The 19,084-nt window shown below is 38.1% G+C and overlaps 1 protein-coding gene across 1 annotated transcript in view; it reads left to right on the forward strand.

Annotated features, from left to right (window-relative positions):
* NUP210 (nucleoporin 210) overlaps positions 1-10,682 on the forward strand; it is a 65,010-nt gene extending 54,328 nt beyond the window's left edge. Inside the window, exons 31-40 of the mRNA XM_032194186.1 lie at positions 1,307-1,482; positions 2,875-3,092; positions 3,604-3,740; positions 4,321-4,444; positions 5,255-5,401; positions 7,439-7,689; positions 8,292-8,511; positions 9,081-9,176; positions 9,306-9,389; positions 10,418-10,682. Coding sequence (XP_032050077.1) covers positions 1,307-1,482; positions 2,875-3,092; positions 3,604-3,740; positions 4,321-4,444; positions 5,255-5,401; positions 7,439-7,689; positions 8,292-8,511; positions 9,081-9,176; positions 9,306-9,389; positions 10,418-10,518 — 1,554 coding nt within the window. The 3' untranslated portion in view covers positions 10,519-10,682. The remainder of the gene's footprint in view (positions 1-1,306; positions 1,483-2,874; positions 3,093-3,603; positions 3,741-4,320; positions 4,445-5,254; positions 5,402-7,438; positions 7,690-8,291; positions 8,512-9,080; positions 9,177-9,305; positions 9,390-10,417) is intronic.
* The last annotated feature ends 8,402 nt before the right edge of the window (positions 10,683-19,084 follow it).

Genomic DNA, 19,084 nt, shown 5'->3' on the forward strand with positions numbered 1-19,084 from the left:
AAGTGATAATAGAAAACTTTGGGGGTGTGGACATGTGGACAGTCTGGCAGATTTCTCTAAAGAATTTGGAGCAGAATTTCATAACTTCCCTCTTAGTTGAGGAGGGGCAGTAAGGCAGTGAAATGTAGCCTTGCTGACCGCTAAGAGTTGTCAGGTGCCAGACCTGAGTGCTTTTGTCTCTTGCACTTACCTTCTATCAGCCCAAGCCTCAGAGGATGGCCTGGCTGTAGCATCATACAACCAGCAGGGTCAAGGCAAGTGTGCCCAGGTCAGAAAAAACATAGTAGCACAGAACTTCAGGAGGGAAGGTGGTGAGTGGGTGGTGTTCTTTGCCACCATGAAGCCCTGTTGTTAGACTGTTGTTAGACCAACGCAGGCCTGTTTGAGGGGCAGCAGTTTGTAGTCTCTGCAATGTTATTTTGCAGGGATTACCAGGGAACACCTTTGCAGCTACTGTTCATGTTTCCTTCATTGAGCAAACCTTCTCCCAGAGCCAAGGCTGTTAGAAGCTGCCTGTATCATCTAACCTTTCTCACTTAGTGTAGGGGAGCTAGGGAAACAGCAACCATTTCACCCGCTTACACTCACAGTCACTGCAAGTTACTCCTGATCTGGTAAAGTGGGGAATAAATTGCATATTTCACTTCAGGAATTACTGGGAAGGAAGTCTAGGAAAAACTTCCAGGAAGTGAAAACTTCCTTCCAGGAAGGCTTACCAGTTCTACCTTATATGACAAGAATGTAGCTTCTGAGGCGTGTGATGTGGGTTTCTACATTGCTTCAATTCCCAGTGCTCTAAGAGAAAAATATGAAGAAATATCTGGTGTGAGGGTGGAAAGAAGACAGAGCTAGATTCTTCTCTGGTGGGCAGTGTCGGGGCAAGAGGGAATGCACACAAACTGAAATGTGAAATTCTGTGTGAAGGTAGCAAAGCACTGAGAGGGCTGCTGAGCAATGGTACAGGCTGCCCAGAGAGATTGTCGAGTCTGTCTTGGAGATGCTCAAAACCTGGCTGCACATGGTTCTGGGCGTCTGGTTGTAGGTAGCCCAGCCTGAGCAGGGTGGCTGGCCTGGGCAACATCCAGAGGCCCCTTTCAACCACAGCTGTTCTGTGATTCTGTAAAATACGGATTATTATACGGATCATAAAAACTCCATGTCTCTGTACTGTTATATAGCTGAACATACAGAAAGTGATTTGTCAAGGAAGCTTTGTATATTTGCATATTAAGACCCCTTTTTAGATGACTGTTATAGAAGCAACAAAAAAGGCTATGTTGAATTTTTCACTCCTGATGTTTTACAGGTGTACCCCATCTCCTACCTCAGGATCTCCATGAGTCCTATTCTGCACACGCAAAACAAAGAGGCATTACTGGCTCTACCTCTGGGTGTGACACTGACGTTTACAGTACATTTTCATGATAACTCTGGAGATGCTTTCCATTCACATAATTCTGTGCTTAGCTTTGCAACAAACAGGTAGGTATCTATCACGGCTGTTAAGTATGGAGACCAAAAAGGCCAAGTACACGTAGGCCAGTTACAGCAAGGAACAAACACTGCCCCAAAGATATCAGTTGAAGATGTAACTTGGACTGGGATTAAAAAGGAGAGGATTTTCTCGGAGTCTGTCAGAGGCACTGTGGCAGAAAAAAGAGTTCCAGTTAGTAATCAATATCCTCTAGCAAATGGGAAGTTGCTCAGATAAGCATGATCCCTAGTGGGGCCTGCTGGGGTACGTTTCTGCTTTACGTGACTCTGAATCATCTGATTGCGTACATCAGTGGCCTATATAAACAATTGATCTTATTAACATTTGCCTCGTCTTGCCTCTCCTTTTCTGCTAGTGCTTTGTTACACTGACTCACTTACATCTTATGTAAGATGGTGAACTTTCACGATCAGAGGCTGTCTCTTCAGATGTGCATGTATAGCCTTTGTACAGCAGAGCCAAACCTCAAAAGGACTTTTGCTCTCTGGTTCAAAGAATAATAAATATTACAAAACAACCCTCTTTGGTCATTGGTAAACAATCATTAATTCCATTACTTTAGCATAGTGTGTTTTCTGCAGAGTACTTTACAGTTACAACTTACTCATAATGATTAAAATGGGGGGAGGGAGGGACAGAGGGAGGGAAGGAGGTTAAATGCAAGATTTTCTATCTTTCTCCTACTTAAACGATCTACAGAAATTGCTGTAGCATACAGAGGTCCTTGAGATAACGCTACCCTAGCTTCCAAGCTAGACGTGGCATAGCTGCATCTGCATAGGGGTGATAATTAGCCTCAGACACAGAAGCACTGCTCATTAACCTCAGGTGCAGCACTCCACTGCCAGCTCTACCTACCCAGCCCTACTACTGTCAAGACTTTGCTGTCTTTGTGGGGTTGTGGTAGGATGGCAGCCTCTGTGCTGGGTACGCATAACTACTCTTTGTGTTAGTGCACCTGGGAATGCTAAATTTTGGTAACTACCAGAACTTGTAATCAAATGTGATTTAGCTTTGTAAAGTTAGGTCTGGAAAGCTGCATGTTGTTTTAATTTATTCTTAGCTACCAGAGAAGAAGAAAAAAGAAACCAATTATCTAATTTTTAAAATTCTACATTTCTTAAAATTAGGAAATAATTCTCATACATAATTATGACCTCAGTATTTTTTCAGCATAACCATGTAAAAACTAAAATGTGGCTCAGTAACACCTGAATCATTTTCGTTTTTCCCATTTTATCATTCTTCATTAGAAAATAGCCATCACAGAAAACAAGAAGCCAAACATCTGTAGCCAGAGTTTGTACCTACTATTTATTGTAGAAAGGGAGACATTAGCAAACTTGACTTACTACAAAAGCCTATCTTTTTATCTGCAGAGATGACTTTGTACAAATTGGGAAAGGACCCACCAACAACACATTTGTTATCCGGACTGTGAATGTAGGCTTGACCTTGCTTAAAGTTTGGGATGCCGAACACGGTGGAATTGCAGACTATGTCCCCCTTCCTGTGCAACATGCCATTTTTCCTGAACTCATAGATGTGGTGGTAGGTGATGTCCTCTGCCTGAGTACTTCACTGATAAACCATGAAGGTAAGCAGCACTTCAGTGACTGTTTATGCAGCCATATAATTTGACATCAGCCTGCCTTTCTCATTCTCAGGAAAACTAAATGCATAATTTATGATGTTTGTTCAGCATCAAATGTCACTGTTCTTGTTAATGATAAAAATAGGTTTGATCAACTCCTCTAATTTTAATTGTACCATGCAATATGTTGCTTGTATGGATTTCACGAGCATCAGACCTCAGACATTCCCATTCTCTTCGCTTGAGAGGGCTGGTTTTTGTTTGGTGGTGGTTGTTTTTGTGGGAATGGTGCAAAGAAATGATCAGGATGGTCTGACTTCGCTCCCTGTTTTTAACTCGTAGTATTAATGTGTTTTTGTCAGAGTAACTGCAAGCCAGTTGGTGTGCGTGCATGACAGAAGTAAAACCCTGCTGCCCATTCAATGGGCAAATAAAAAAAGATACCAGTGTGCAAAATGAACTGCCTCAGCTAAATGAATTTGTTGCTCAATGTACAAATGACGTATCTTTACAGGCCTGCCAGGCATATGGAGCTCCTCATTAAGTAGTGTCCTTCAAGTTGACTCCAAGACTGGTGTAGCTGTGGCAAGGGATTCTGGTGTTGCCACGGTCTATTATGAAATTCCTGGGTTACTTAAAACATACAGAGAGGTGAGGCACTGCTAAATCCTACCAGCACTGCTAAAGTTTGTTTGCTTCAACAAAAGTATATTCTATGAGATTTTTAGTTAGAAATATTTAGATCCAAGTGTACATATATTTAAATAGTTTATTTATTTACATTAAATATAGATAAATATACAAATGTAAGTATAAGCACAGAAAGATAAATATAAGCACTCCTTTTTAAAGAAGAAACTATTTAAATGTATAAATAAGCATGTTCCTGCCTAATGGTTGGAAAGTGTACAATATGTGTCCAAACATGTCATTTTTTTAAAAAAATTACTTGTGTTAAAGAGTATAGTTGAGGCTAATGGTTTGTGCCTTTAGCCCATATGATTCCTACATTGTACATTTGGTTGCTTGGCTAAGGTGTTCCCAGGTGCTAAGTAATTTCTGAGTAAGGCTGCTTTTATGAATGGAGTTTCACTGTAGGACACAAACTCTTGGGGGTCTTATCTTTTATACATGTAAAGATACATACATGCCAGTCAATTCAATTTGGCTTGGCCTCAGTTTTTGTAAATTTTATGCAGATTTTGGTAACTGTACTTCATCCTTTATTTAGATAAGCGTTAATATACCTCAGAGGACTACAGCAATGCATGTGAGTGGAGTGAAAACCAGCTTAGAAGGAGTTGCAGCCTCAAAAGTAATAGTTCTGATTGGAGAAGGAAATAAAAATTTGAAAGGTATGATGAAAAAATTGTTTATGTTATATATTTATTGCTTAATATGTTTGTATATTCACAATAGGTGCTTCTTTGAATGGTCTTTGTAGCCAGTGTAGCAAGGTCTCCATGATCCCCTAATGCCTATTCAGTCCTAGATAACTGAAGTGTTGGTTGTGGTCATATCAAAAAACAGTTAACAGGCAATCAGCTAAATGCTTGTTTCTATACTTAATTGCACTTGCCTTCTCAGTAAGTTAAGCATGCTCAGTAAGAAAAAATATTGAAGTGGTTGCCATCCTTAATTTTTTTTCAGAAACTTTCATCAATTAGAAAGACGTAATACAGAGATAAAACATCATCTTGTGTCTGTTAATTAATAAGCTGTATTTTGCTTGATCATAGTCCCTTTTTGTTATTACCTCAATACTTAACATTTATTGAAATAATATTTTATTGTACCTTATATAAATTATTAGCCGACTAAAAAATTTCCTGCCAGATACTAAAATAAAAATCTAGACTCCCAGGATCATATAGGGTATTCAGCAGACATATCTGAGCTGACAATTCTTTCTAGTTAATTCTTTTCTGTAAATAAATTATTCCTGTAAAAAAAAAAAAAAATCTTTTATTGTCTCTTTGGCATTAGATTTGAGATAAGCCTGCTATCTGTTATTCCCAGCTATTTCAAGATTATCATAACCTTGTGAAACTATTTTGGAAGGTAGTAGAATAACTTGATATCTTAAGCCATGGTTTTGTTTTACCGGGGAGCCTTGTAATTCTTTTTTTTTTTTTTTTTTTTTTTTTTTTTTTCCTTCCCCTCAGGAGAGTGCTTGCCTGCTCAGATTGAAGCCATTGCTGAATTACAACCGCAGTCCATTATCACTTGCCATCTAAATTTTAACAGTGATACATTTGACTTCCCAGCACATGATATTTTCATAGCAGAACCTGGATTTGATGCAGTTTCAGGTAAGATTAGAGAAGATGCCGTGATGCTGGCAGACACTTTGAATTCTGCTGTGGTTTAGTCCAAATGCCCAAACAGATTTTCTGCTGAAGCCTCTGAGCTTTGCTGTGTAGGTTCTTAGGCTTCAGTGAGTTGCTAATGTGTACTCTACTTGTTTAAGTCAATCGTTTTCTGCAGTGATGTTTACTTGTTTACGGAGAAACTCAGAAATCAGGGGCAGCCCATTCCATATCTTTCTTCCTGACTTACTATTGTAACTCTGAAAACCTCTGCCCTATACAATACTGAAGTAGCTTCCCCCCCACTAGGGCGGGGGGAGCAAACTTCAGTATGCTTTTTAATTACAGTGTCCACAAACTAGGTTGTAATTTTGCAAACTACTACACATGTATTTGTAGTTACATAGACAGTCCAATGATATCTTTAGACAGAAGTGATGGTATTGCAGAACATAGGCATAATATATGGGTTGACACACTTTACAAAGCTAGCAGCTGTCCAGTTCTTACTCCAACTCAGCAGTTAAAACAAAACAAAAAGAAAAAAGCTACCTCGTGTATGATATGACATGCAAATACAGGGCCTGACATTCTTTTCTTAAACTATGGAACCAAAACATTTCCTTCTTCACCTGCTACAAATGAGCACTTGGGTGACAAATGTTCCAGAACTGGAAACATTTTCAAGAATAAACAGCCAGTAGCTAAACATACTTAGATGTTCTTTGGCTAGATATCAGTGCCTTTGTCATATACTTAAATGCAGTAGAAGTTAAGACTAGGGATAAAAGGAAAGAATTATGAATTTTAACATCTGGATACTAAGGATCATTAAATTTCACTTAATTATCTGCTGCAGAGTCAAATATTCTTTGTGCTGGATGTTGGCCTTTTAAAAGCCCTGGCACCATAGTTATTGCAGTAAAACTAACCTTTACAAGTAAAATGAGGGAAGTAGCTTAAATGTGAAAGTCCGTAATATATTTGGAATTCTTTGGGTTCTGTAATTCAAACATTTCTGGAATTTATCAAACTTCCAAATTTCTCTTTGCAACCTGAGTGCTGTATTTTTTATTTTTTTTAATGAAAACTAGAATTCCTACATACTCCCAAAACAACACAAGCTAGGACTTGAAAGGAGGGAAAATTACCAGATACTGAGGAAATTGAAATAAAATTGTGAAAGTTGTCTGCAACGTGTATTAGTGTTTTATAACCATAACATGACTTTAAAAAGAACAAAATACCATGGATTTTATGGAAATAACATGAATCATCTGCTGGGTTAGTCCCTGTACCTACTACGTAAAACTGTTACACCTTGTGTAACAGTGGCTGCCTCTGATACTTTGTTAGGAAAAGGAAGTAAGGGGAAAACATATATGTAGCCAAATTCTGCTTATTACTTATGCTTTGTATCATCCATACTGTAGGAGGGTTTTTTTCCAGCTATATTTATCACTAATTATAGACTAAGAGGTTCCATACAAGACTAGAAACATAGTTAATATCTAACTTTTAATGAAGCTCTTAAAAATAATTAACCATGCTTTCACAGAACTGATGATGGAGATGGTCATTGACCACTGGTCATTTTAACATTAGATGAAAGCATGATATATCATACTAAGTAACAGTAAAACATAAAGCCTTTCTATCAATATTAGCATAAGTGAACATTCAAAGTGGAATCGAATCTCACTGCAGTTAGAATTAAATCTCACAGGGACTGAAAATTGTCACTTTATACTTTGTGTTGGATGGGCTTCTTTTTTTTTGGTTGATTGGTTTTGTTTTTTGTTGTTGTTAATCATGATGGTTAGTTTGGGGCAAGAATTCTTTTGCTTTTGTAATGGGATTGTGATGCTTGAATGAGCTGATGCACCCTGTTCAATTTGTCATTTGCCCACCCACCCCTGAACTAGTTGTTCTGGATTTTAGCTTTTTTTTGGTTCTTCTCTGAAGATGTCACAGTGATCTCATTCTGCATGGAGGGAAAAACAACAACAGTTAACAGTCAAAATCCTTTTGTTTTTGTAGGACATTACACCTGTTCCATCACAATGCACAGGCTCACTGACAAGCAGCTGAAGCATCTCAGCATGAGTAAAACTGTGCTCAAGGTTACAGCTTCAATCCAAGGCAGCCACATCTCCGCGGAGCAGATTGGCACTGAGGTGCCATTCAATCCCGGATTTTATGCTGACCAAACAGAAATGCTTTTAAGTAACCATTACACGAGCTCTGATGTGAAAATTTTTGGCGCCACTGAAATACTTGATACCCTTGAGGTAAGTGTATTGCTGGAAAGCATTAAAGCACAGTTAAAAAGCATTTTGAGCTGTTACATGCAACTTCCTAACCAAATGGACTCTGTGCTACCTTTCCCATCTCAAGATTGAGATGGTTTGGAAATGCTTATTTTTAATGTATTACTCCCCAGTTTTTATTCTTGCTTCAAGGTAGAAGAAATGTGTCAGGCTCACCTGTGTGCTAGCTGGGATGTGTAAACTACCACATGTGCGGGAGCAGAAAAATTTGCTAGATCCCTAGTGGTAGGGGTAGGTATTTGCCCACTTATTTGTTTACCCACAGTTCACGTAGCGCAGTGAACTTTCATTTTATTGAAATGAAAAAGCTTTCATTTTATTCCCCTGTATGGGCTTGGCCCAGACCCCCAGAAGTAGTGATTAATAGGGCAACCTGAATAAACAGGGGTGAAGTGCTGAAGGTGTCAGGGTAAACGTACAACCAAGTTCAGCTCTTGCTGAGGGATGAGTTGGTCTAGGTTTGTGTGGAATATTATTTCTGAAGCATGGCCTGGAAGATGGATGTGTGTCTTGGTTTTCAAACAATCTATTTCAGGATTTTTTTTTCTTTTTTTCTTTGGCAGGTGAAATGTGGGTCACCAATGGTGAAGGCATTAGAGAAGGAGAAATCCTATGGGCTGCCTAGTTATGTGGTCTACACTGTCAGTCTGTCTGATCCAAGGGTTTCAAGCCAGGGAACATTATCAACTACTCTAACTGTCTCTAGTCCTATGACTGACCAGTCTATCACTATCCCAGTAACAGTGATTTACTTGACTGACAGAACCAGTGCACCAGTGAGGCGTAAGTTGATCTCTAGACTCTAAATGTGCCAGAATAAACCCATTATTTACATTAATGTTTAAAGTTATAAAATTTGACATGTTAAAATCTGAGCTGGCAGTTCCCATTATCACTGACATTTAAGCTACTCACTATGACCAGAAGACTTAAATACTCATAATTGGTTGTAATTGCTTATTATGACTGAAGCTGAACATACATCCCTTTTGGGCCAGCCCAAAATACTCTGCTGAAATATCTAAATATCTCAGTGCTAAAGTGTCCAACAGTCTTTTTTAGCTTTGCTTTTATTTACTCTCTTGTTTTTTACGAAAATTGGTAAGCAGATCTGGGCTGAGGAAAATAAAGAACACTGCATATTAATGTCTTAAGATGCTCGTGGCAAATTTTGAAGATTGCATTGGAAATAGTCATTAGAATTGAAATCACGCTATGTAAGTTGAATAAATGTATTTAGTATAAATATTCAAATAGAAATAGCCAAAAGAAGTTAAAGAACAACTCCTACAGCAAATTGGAGGGATAAGGTGCTCTTTTAACTTAATGTCTCCTTTTAATCGGTTCTACAGATGGAGCAAGTCTATTCCAACACTTCCTTGATTCCTATCAAGTAATGTTCTTCACGCTTTTTGCACTATTAGCGGGGACAGCTGTTATGATCATAGGTAAGAGAGTGAAAGACTGCAGTAATACTTTTTCAATAACTTTATACATACTGTACATTAGTTGTGAGATATAAAGGAATTATTTCCAGGCTGAATGTTTTCTTGTTTTGTTTTTACAATGTCTTTCAGCCTATCATGCAGTGTTCTCACCAAAAGAACAGCACACACATCCAGCATTTACCCCAAGGACAACACCTCAATGCAGCCCTAACAGTAAGCAGCTGTTGCCCAGTTATGAGTGAATTAGTCTTGATACTGCAATTTAGGAATGCACCTCCATTAGCCTATACACTGACTTAAATGATTATGAGCATTGTGCCAGTTTCTAGAAAATTTGTTGTGTCTCTCCTCCCCATTCCCCAACTTTATATTTCCACATCACTAGTTCTTTAGAAAATCTTGGCCATCTTCAGCAACACTGGAAATAGGGAGCATGTTAAAAGTCTGTGAATTCGCGGAAATCATGAGATACATAGAGAGGAGGGAGAGATTCACAGCTTTGCTCCTACCAAGGACAACTAAAGCAGAAGTCCGTTGCTGATACAATGTGCTTTGCAGCAGCTGTCTGGTTGTTCAATTCACATGACATCAGATTAGCTGCAGCATGTGCTGCATTTCTTGTGCAGTCGGCATGCTGTGAGGTACTGGGATCTGGATCTATCATAAGACGGGGAAGGGCAAATGTTAGGGGGACAAAGGACAAATCTGTTGCTAGACTGCTTTGATCCTGCAGTCATGGTTTGCTTTTATTGCTTGGTATGATACTTACTTCCTATTTTAATTTATTTGCAGTGTTGCAGAATCAAACTCTTTTTAAAAGCATGCAAAAAGCACCTATTAATTGTAAGGGTCTGTAATAAACTGTGGCAATTAAAATTCGCATTACTACAGATGTAATCAAGATACTGGTGGGCTTCTCTTCTGTTTGTAAATACATGTCTGATACTTCAGATAAAATAAACTCCACCTGAAAGTTACTTGCTAAGGTGAAATGTATTGTGCCCCCCTCGGAGGATTTAATTTTTTAATTCAAGTCCTTAATGAGAAGACCTATAAAACTTTTATACTTATAGGATGTCTCTTCAACAGGCAATAAGCTAAAGGAAGGTTACTTCACTCTAAATGGATTATTAGACTTGCTTACCAGATGTTCCAACAAATAATCAGGGGCAGTTAATTTTTTCCTTTTTCCTCCACCATTCCTGAGTATGATTGTTTTTCTGATTTTCCCTGTGTTTTAGGTTTCCCTGCATCACCTGTGGTTTCCTTCAGTCCTCAGTCCTCAGGCAGGAGAACAAGCCCATCATCCCTACTCTGGAGCACCAGTTATGGTTCACGTTAGAGAAAACAGCACTCATCATCATGCACTAGGACTAAGGAAAAAAAAAAAAAAAAGCAGTGCCTTTAATGATAAATTTCAGAACTGTTGCACTTTTGATGCAATTCTAGTCATCTCTTGAGTATAATTTCATATTTTTTCTTAATTTTTCATAATGATTTTAATATTTAGAGCTCTTTGCATTTTTTATGTCATTGCTTCAGTTCTCTTAAAACTTATTTTATCTGCTGTTTTATGCTCAGTTGATAAGGTTGAATGGACAAAAAAGTGTTCATGCTAAGCTAGCTTTCTTGCACTTCAAGCAGGTAGAAGTCTGAGTGATAGTGATCAAAGTTTTTATTTACTTTTGGAAAAATTAACTTTCTTTTTAATGAATTTTTTAAAAAAGGGAAATAGAAAAACAGGTGAAATATGAGCCAAAAATATGAAGGATTGTATATTTCAAATTAGTTTTTTATTTTGAGTTAGACTCAGGAATGTACTGCACTGATAAGTATTCTTATGTTTAGCCTTACAATGTGATCAGTGATTCATCAACATAATTTGCTGTTTAAACATTGGGAATGCTGGAACAACTGTGAATAGATGTGAAGGTGTTTTTTTTTTTTTTTTTCATTATTTTATTTTTTTAACTAAAATAATAAAACTGTTTTGAATTTGGCTTCCTTTGGGTACAACTGCAGTATTCCCTTCTTGTTATTGTGTAAGCACTTTTTTTGGACTGTGAATGTTGAAAGCATGTGCCTTCTAAGAGGATCTTTCTTCTGATAGTAAATATTTTTAATTGAAGGCAGTTGTCTTACCTGTGTTCTGATCATAAATATAATACATTTTACATATAGATATACCTCAGTAGGAACTGAGCCTCCTTTTATTACCACTGGGCACATGATGCACTGGAAAGTAAGTGGCTTATTTCATAGTTACAGTGAGTGACTTTTTCAGTTGGTTCAGTGTTGCTAACCTCTGGTGTACTTGTGTACTTACTAATAGAGCCACACCCAGAATTTTGATCTAACCTATACAGTAAGATATTATTGGTATGACCAGACTTTGGAATACTTGTACTGTAATATCCTACTACTAAGTGCTTGTTGATCTGCTGAATACAATGTAGCATTTCACTGCATATGTATTACTGATTTTTTTTGATTGGTTTGTGACAGTTTTGTTTTTTCCCCTGAATAACTATGATACAGATATAAAACGCACAATTCAGAGTACGTTAGAAAGTACTCTGCTAAATCAGGCAGTTGATCACTATGTATACTCAGATGTGTTATGTTTTCTAAAAAAGATGGCAGTGAGGTACGCTGACTTGAACTTCTTTCTAAATAAATTTAATTTTAAACAGTTGGGGGGGAAGACACTGGTTACAATAGTTGGTAATATTCCCTAAGGATGGAAAATGCCAATGGCATATAGTTTGGATTTCATGCAGTAGTGCAAAAAAGCAAAATTGTTACATGTTATTCTAAGTTTTGTATAATTTATTTGCCTGTTTTGGAAAAATGTGTGCCTTACATGCTACTACTAAAAGTTGACAATTCAGGTGTAAATAAATAATCATTTCTACCTGTTTTATTTAATAAAGCTTTGTAAAATTCCTTTAGTATACTGTTAATGAACTTTCTTGGGTTTTAGCTATTCACAATTTGGCTTTAGATTGTATTATTTGTACTTCACTTCCTACATTTCACAGGATCACAGAATTGTAGGGGTTGGAAGGGACCTCGAAAGATCTTTGTCTAACTTTTGTGGGTATACCTCACTTTCCACACCACCCCTGCCACAATAAGCCATTTTGTTGTGAAAGCATTCTTGATTCTGACTGTAGTTGGCTGAGTATTAAAATACATTCTTCCTCTCACTCCAGTAGTGCAAAAGCTTTTTAGCTGTGAACTCCAACTGCAAACAGTTGAAAGGGAAATGATGGGGGCAAATTAAGGTAAGGTAGCATAAGGTCTTTTTGCATTAGCCTGGAATCACTAAAAGTGTGTGTTTTAGTGTTGTGTTAATGCACTAATTGTGCTAATTAACACAATAGTAGTATTGTTAATATGCATTATTGTGACTGTCATATAAACAGTAGCAGTAAAATGCTTTCTATAGAACATAGCTGGAGAATGAATGAAGCAAAGCTGTCTTTTTTAAAAATATGATATAATACAATAATATTATAGTAATAATATAGATAATATAGTATGGTTATATATAGTGTACTAGACATTTTATATATTAACGTGTGTTTATATATGTAAAATACACTTAGGAAGTGGCTGAGAACATTGTCTGAAGTAGGCATCCATGGTATATCAGATACATCATATCCTTACGCATGTCCTCAGTATTTGCAATCATGATTTTACATTTATTAATAATACAATGATTTTTAAATATTTTGACAAATTTTCATCTACTGTTTGTTGTCAGGAGTTTTTCCCAGTCTTCACTAAGTGTCATCAGCTCCCACTGAAGTCAGTGGTGGCTGAAGAGGCAGATCTTTAGTTTCCAGGTTTGTCCAAGCTTTCAACTTTATTTATTTATTAGGAAAAAATATCATCTTTCTCCACTTCTCTTTTAGAGCGAGATGAATGCATCTCAATGCTACTGTGATAAACGTTTCAGAAACGTTTATCTTCCACAGAAAAGTTTTACTTCTCTCTTTCTTCTATTCAGCCTACCAATCTGTCACTGAATGTCGTTTAATATGAACTGCTCCAAGTGGTGGGAATACTTCGGTAAATGTCCACTGTTCATTTCACCTCTTTAGGCAAGTAGTTTTAGTCTCCTGACATGTGTCTTGATGAATTCTGATTTGCCACAAACTGGAGTTAGAGGGAAGTTTAAAAAAGTGGGAAAAAAAAGTGTGAAATGGAGAGCTGGAGCCAACACGCTGCAAGAAGTAATGAGGTTTTTGCCTTGAGACCATTCAAGTCAGTCTGTTGGGCAAATCCTGTGGATAGGATTCAGGGATATAAATTTCTCTGACTATAATGAGATTTAGGTGTGTTTGATTGGGGGGTGGGGGAGGATGTTTTGCATCTAATGATGAGTTTATCCTCTGTTCACTTACTGCCTATTTCCAAGTGTTTGCTTGCCTGACTGGGAGAAGGGCTGCTGGAAATGCGTATACTGTAAGTTAAATGTCTTAGATGAGTTGACTTATTGTCTTGAGTTCATCAGTTAACAAAAAATCATGATGCACTCAAACAGAAATTGTGGTCCCTTCCCATCGAGCAGGAGTTCCATCTACACTTTTGGTAGGAGTAGGATTTAGTGCATGCCAGCAATGCCATGCACATGTTTATCCCATGATGTTGGTTCTCAGGCAAAGTATTTCTTCTTAACGGGTTGAATAGAGTTTAATTAATGATGAAAAAAGCAGGTCCAACCTGTGAGCAGTGAGCAAAGCAAATGACTCGGACTGCCCTTGAAGCCTTCCTGTCTTTGCATATCCAGCCCAGAGGGCTCTGTGGCAGACATACCTACTGAAGCTGTGTTAGATTAATACCACAGGGAACAGGTTTTGACTTCACAATTGCAAATATGTACGTTGAAAGTCCCATTCCAAGACATTTATGTCAGAAAATGGAAGCAAACAGTGGTAATGATGATGAGGTCTGCAGTGTTCATGTGGCACAGCCGCTCCTGCTGCAGAGTGCAGGGGCTCAGAGGCCTTGGGCCTGCTGTGGAAGTGGTGCTTTTACTCCACGTGGGGCTGCATTGCTTTACTTTAGTTTATTATTTGCTAATAATTTATAACAAAATTTAGACTTCATCTATGCAAAGGTATTTCTGGTAATGCTATAGATTATACTTGGCCTGCATCTTAAGGGGGCTGGGGCACAGTGACGCAGGGCCCGAGCCCCTGAGGCCTGCATGCTGAGGGTGGTCCTGCCCTGCCTGTGCAGACAGACTTCCAGAGCCGCTGGGAGCCATTTTGCAGCCAGGTGTGTGCCTGTGGTAGGCAGAGTAGCATTAATTGTATAGGAACTCCCTCTCACCCCCATTTCAACTCTTTTCGCTTTTTAAAAAAAATCTCTAATGACGGGAGGAGATGAGGGCTTTCCACATACTTTATTTTTTAAATCCAAACTTGGCATGTTGCAAACTTGAATGAGAAAAGTCATCTAAAAGGTGACACGGCTGTGTCTGGTGATTAACATCCACAAGGATTAGGAAAGGGAGGAGCAAATTTTGATTGAAAGCAATTATCATGAAATCCCAGTCAAGTTGTGGTATCTGCATTGAGGGAATTCATTCCTGAAGGGGAAGAAAATGTCATGCTAACAAAACAGGCACTGTTCACTGAAATACGTTTGGCAGATGTTCAAGTACTCAGGAGGGAAGTGTTAGGAAAACATTCTAAATAATATAAGGATCATACTGAAATGCAGCAACAACAAAAGAATAATAAAGAGTACTCAGAATTAGAGTACAGTTACTGTTTCTGAAATACCTCTCTACTAATCAAAGTTAGCCCCAGGTCTCCTGTGCCTCTCTGAGGCAGAAATGCAGAGTGAAGGCCTACCACTCTAAGGCTTTTTTGTAAAGTGACTTAGATTACTGTCCTAGATACTGTCACCAGATCACAATTACTGGAAGATGTTTGCTTGTGGCAGCAGATATAAAATCCTCATGAAAAAGTGATTGGTACTAAATGATGTAATTACCTATGTGGGAGGGGGGGCCGCACGACACAGTGCAATGGTATCATCCATAAGTGTTTTGTTGAATCAGTCTCCAGAATCAGCAGGAATATGTCTGCATGCATTCTTGTATATAAGCTGAGTACTGCCACAAAACAAGTCAGCAAGGTACCTCAAATGGGTGAGGTATAAAGAGCCTATTTTCAGTTCAAAGTTCATCCAGAAAATTCCTGCCCATTGAACAGCCATGGTGCAAAGAATTGTTCAATTATCACTTTAATTATTATCTCCCCATTTCTCCCCTTAAGAAGCACAGCCACATAATAAAATGTTGAACCAACCTTTTCTGCTGAAATTCTTCCTGGTAAGGAGCCAGGATTATTGTGTGGAACTTTAGGAGGTTTTTCTAGCAGCATGTTTGCTGACTTTTGTTCTCTATATGGAGTTAATTTTGTACAAGAAGCAAGATGCCTCTTCCTTCCAGTTCCCCCAGTTAGAGATACAGCGGGAGTAGAGCAGGGACCAGCTGGGGCATGTTGTTTAAGCTGTCCTCCCTGACAGAGGGTCTCCTAATGAGAAAGCAGTCAGGTAATATCCCTTGAAACCCCCTTTAGTGCTCTAGACAGAATCAGTGTGGACCAATCTTTTGGAATTTTCCTTAGCCAGCTTTTTTAATATATACGCATATTATTCAGGAAACTGGCCTAACATTGTCTTGTAGCAAGCTGAGCATATATGTTCTTGAATGAATGCAAAGGGAAGTCTTTAGGGGGAAAACTAAAAACACAAAACAAAACAAACAAACAAAAAAATCGTGAAGGTGAAGTGTTTTCTGTGTGGTTCTGATGAAGCAGTAACCGTACAGGAACACGGGCCCTTCTATTCCGCAAATGCAACAGTCAGGTGTTTGTAGCTATTCATAGGTACTTACAACATCTAGGAACTTAATCGTTAGTTGTAACAGTAAGTGCACAGGTTGAACAAATGTATGTTGGTATTAGGTCTTTTAGTGAAGAAGATATTGCTCATGTCCTTACCTAAAAGCCGCTGGCCTATGGGTCTAGACTTAGATCCGCATGAATGTGGTACATAAATACTGCCTGCAGCTTGCACTGCTGGGGGGTACCAGGCAGTTCACTTCTGTGTAAGTAGAAAGAGGTGTGTACCAGAACACATTCCCCTAGTTTTCCTAAACACCCTGGTCTTTCCTTACAGGACATATACAGTGATCCTCTGCCAGCAATACACTTTCTGTATAGCTACCTACTCAAGGGACTTTGAAACTCTGATGTTCGCCGTCATCTTTCCTGGCCTTTTCTGCAACATGCTGCTTGCACCCCCATTGTGCTGCATCTCATCATTTCACTGTAATTGTACTGAAACAACTTAATGTAGCAACTGCAGGTGAAGAAGAAGTCGTAGAGATTGACAGGCAAGGTATGTGAATTCAAATTAATTCTTCTTTTTTTTTTTTTTTTTTTAAGTGTTTTTCCTGGTAAGGCAACTACCCATTCTATTCATATTTTTGTATAGCTATGTTAGTCTTTATAGCTATGTTAGTTGGTTTATTACCCCCACTTCAAAAACTTCTGCCTCATTTTTAGTTTGAAACAATCTGAGTTCACTTTTCAGATGTTAGCTTCAATGGGAAAACTGCTTGGTGTAACTGGGCACAAGATTTGGAGATACAGTTTCTAAGGTTCTCCTCATGAAGCTTGCAAAATTAAAACAAGAATGGGAAAGTAATTTTTCTCCTTGATTCATATTTATCATCACTGTATTTAAGCTGTGAATTTACCAACGGTAAGCTTAGTACCATTTTCTGTATTTTTCCTCATGCCACTTGTCCTTTCTATCTTCAGATCTATTTTTATCACAGGTACTGTGTTTACCACTGCAGGTGGCCAGCTCCAGAGCTTTTTGTATTAATAAACCATTTCCTGCAATGTATAATGTCTTCACAATTCAGCACAGCATCTTGTTTCTTTTAGTGTGCTAAACTCTCTCTATTTCAAAGCTTCAGGGTCTGTTTTACCATAATTACCAAATGGATTGCAAGATGCAGTTGTTATTTTCCATTTACAGCCATTGTGTACATGTTTATAATTCACCCAATCATCTGCTTTTGAGTTCCCTTCTTAGTTACTGTGTCGTATTTAAAGTGCTCTTTCCATTTTCCCTAGTCCAAAGGACTATCTTGTACCTCTCGTACCTCTCACTTTTGCATTTATCATCAATAAGTTTATTTGCAAGCTGTTGTGTTTATAGATGTCACTGTTGTGATGTTTTATTTTTCTTCCATTTGTCATAAGGGAGTGGTTTCTTACTGAGTAAATATAAGGTAAGGCGAATAAAAACTAAGATTTGAAGTTGTAGCCACAAACCTGCATCCTTTGTGTTAGAACTCTTGTTATTTCTAGGAGTTATTCTCATTGCTGTTCAGGTAAGAAAACAATTTTCCATTTAAGCAATGAAAAAAGTGTTAAACATCGTAATGTTACACAGCTTTATTTCTAAATATAGACTGCACCGATCCAGATGGCGTAGTAGATAGGGTAGTTGCACAGTACTCATACATGTACGTATCTGCAATTGGAACTATTTAATGGCAAATGACTCTCCACACAGAGTTAAAAAGATACTGAGTTGCTTTTGGTTGTCTTCTTCTGGCAAAGCCTCCCAGTAAGTGGCTGCTTCACATGTACCAGATAACTTGATATCATCCTAAACAAAGGTCTAGGATTTGTACTGGGATTACTGTACCATCTCTCACAAAGGAAAAGAGACCTCAGCAGAGAAAATGTAGGATTTTTTGATTTGTGATACTTCGTTCCCATAACCCATGTTGTTCAGCAGGTATTCAGCTTCTGCTACAGTGTCATCAGGCTGACTCAATTTTGAAACCTGACCCATAATATCCAAATGTGAAGTGGGGTTGGGGACAGCACTATGAATGTTAATGTCACTGTTAATGAGCAGTGCTTTGGATTTTTTAGGGAAAATGGCAGAAGGAAAGAAGGAAAAATCAAATAGTTCTAAAGTAGCATAAACAGAATATAGAAAACAAATCTCTAAATAAAAAATTAGTACACCTGCTTGAATTCTGACAGGTATTTCTGTTTCCGTTGAGGCTGAATTTTGACCCTGGAAGTGGGGGGGGAACACATAAAAGCATGTTAAGGGAAAATGTAATGATGAAAAATCAAATGATGGAATTGACTCTATTCTCTATCAGAGGCTGGAAGTTTGATGTATTTAAGGAGAAAATCCTTTAAAGCAAGGATTATGATGGAAGAAGCAGAAAGAACAGCTCTCTGAATGTTGCTTTTGGCACAGAATCCATGTGAGAAAAGACAGCATGTGGCCTAGACACAGAATTCAGTTATGAAGTCTAAACTGCAGCAATTTCAAAAGGAACATTCCAGTGTGGAATATTTTTGAGCCAAGGAGCTGTTTATTTCCTTCCTAAAGGCCCTGATAGATGTCTAGGTGGCAATATTGGGTCAACTGATAATGTCTAAAAAAAATGTGGAAAGCTGTCCTACTAGGGTCTACATGTATTTTATCCAATAAAGGTCAGGATAACTCTATCTGCATTTATGATGACCACAGAATAAAAAATGATGCTGATTTGTGTCTTTTCTTCTCTCGGAAGATAAGTGGCTGTTCATTTGTGAGACATGCGCAGAGTCAGAATCTTATAAGAACAGGAAATATTAACCTGAGTTGCGAACACTGTTCTTTAGTATTAGGGAATCCACGTGTAGGCATCTTCTGAATGTTGTCATCATGGATGTTGTTACATGTAAGGACAATGATGCATAAGAAAGAGCTTACAGAGAGTTTCCTTGTGCAACTGTTATCACTCTTAACAGCAAATAACTAGTGAGGATGTCATCCAGTGGGTTGCACTAAGG

Source organism: Aythya fuligula, chromosome 10 (genome assembly GCF_009819795.1).
Source record: "Aythya fuligula isolate bAytFul2 chromosome 10, bAytFul2.pri, whole genome shotgun sequence".
NCBI lineage: Eukaryota > Metazoa > Chordata > Aves > Anseriformes > Anatidae > Aythya > Aythya fuligula.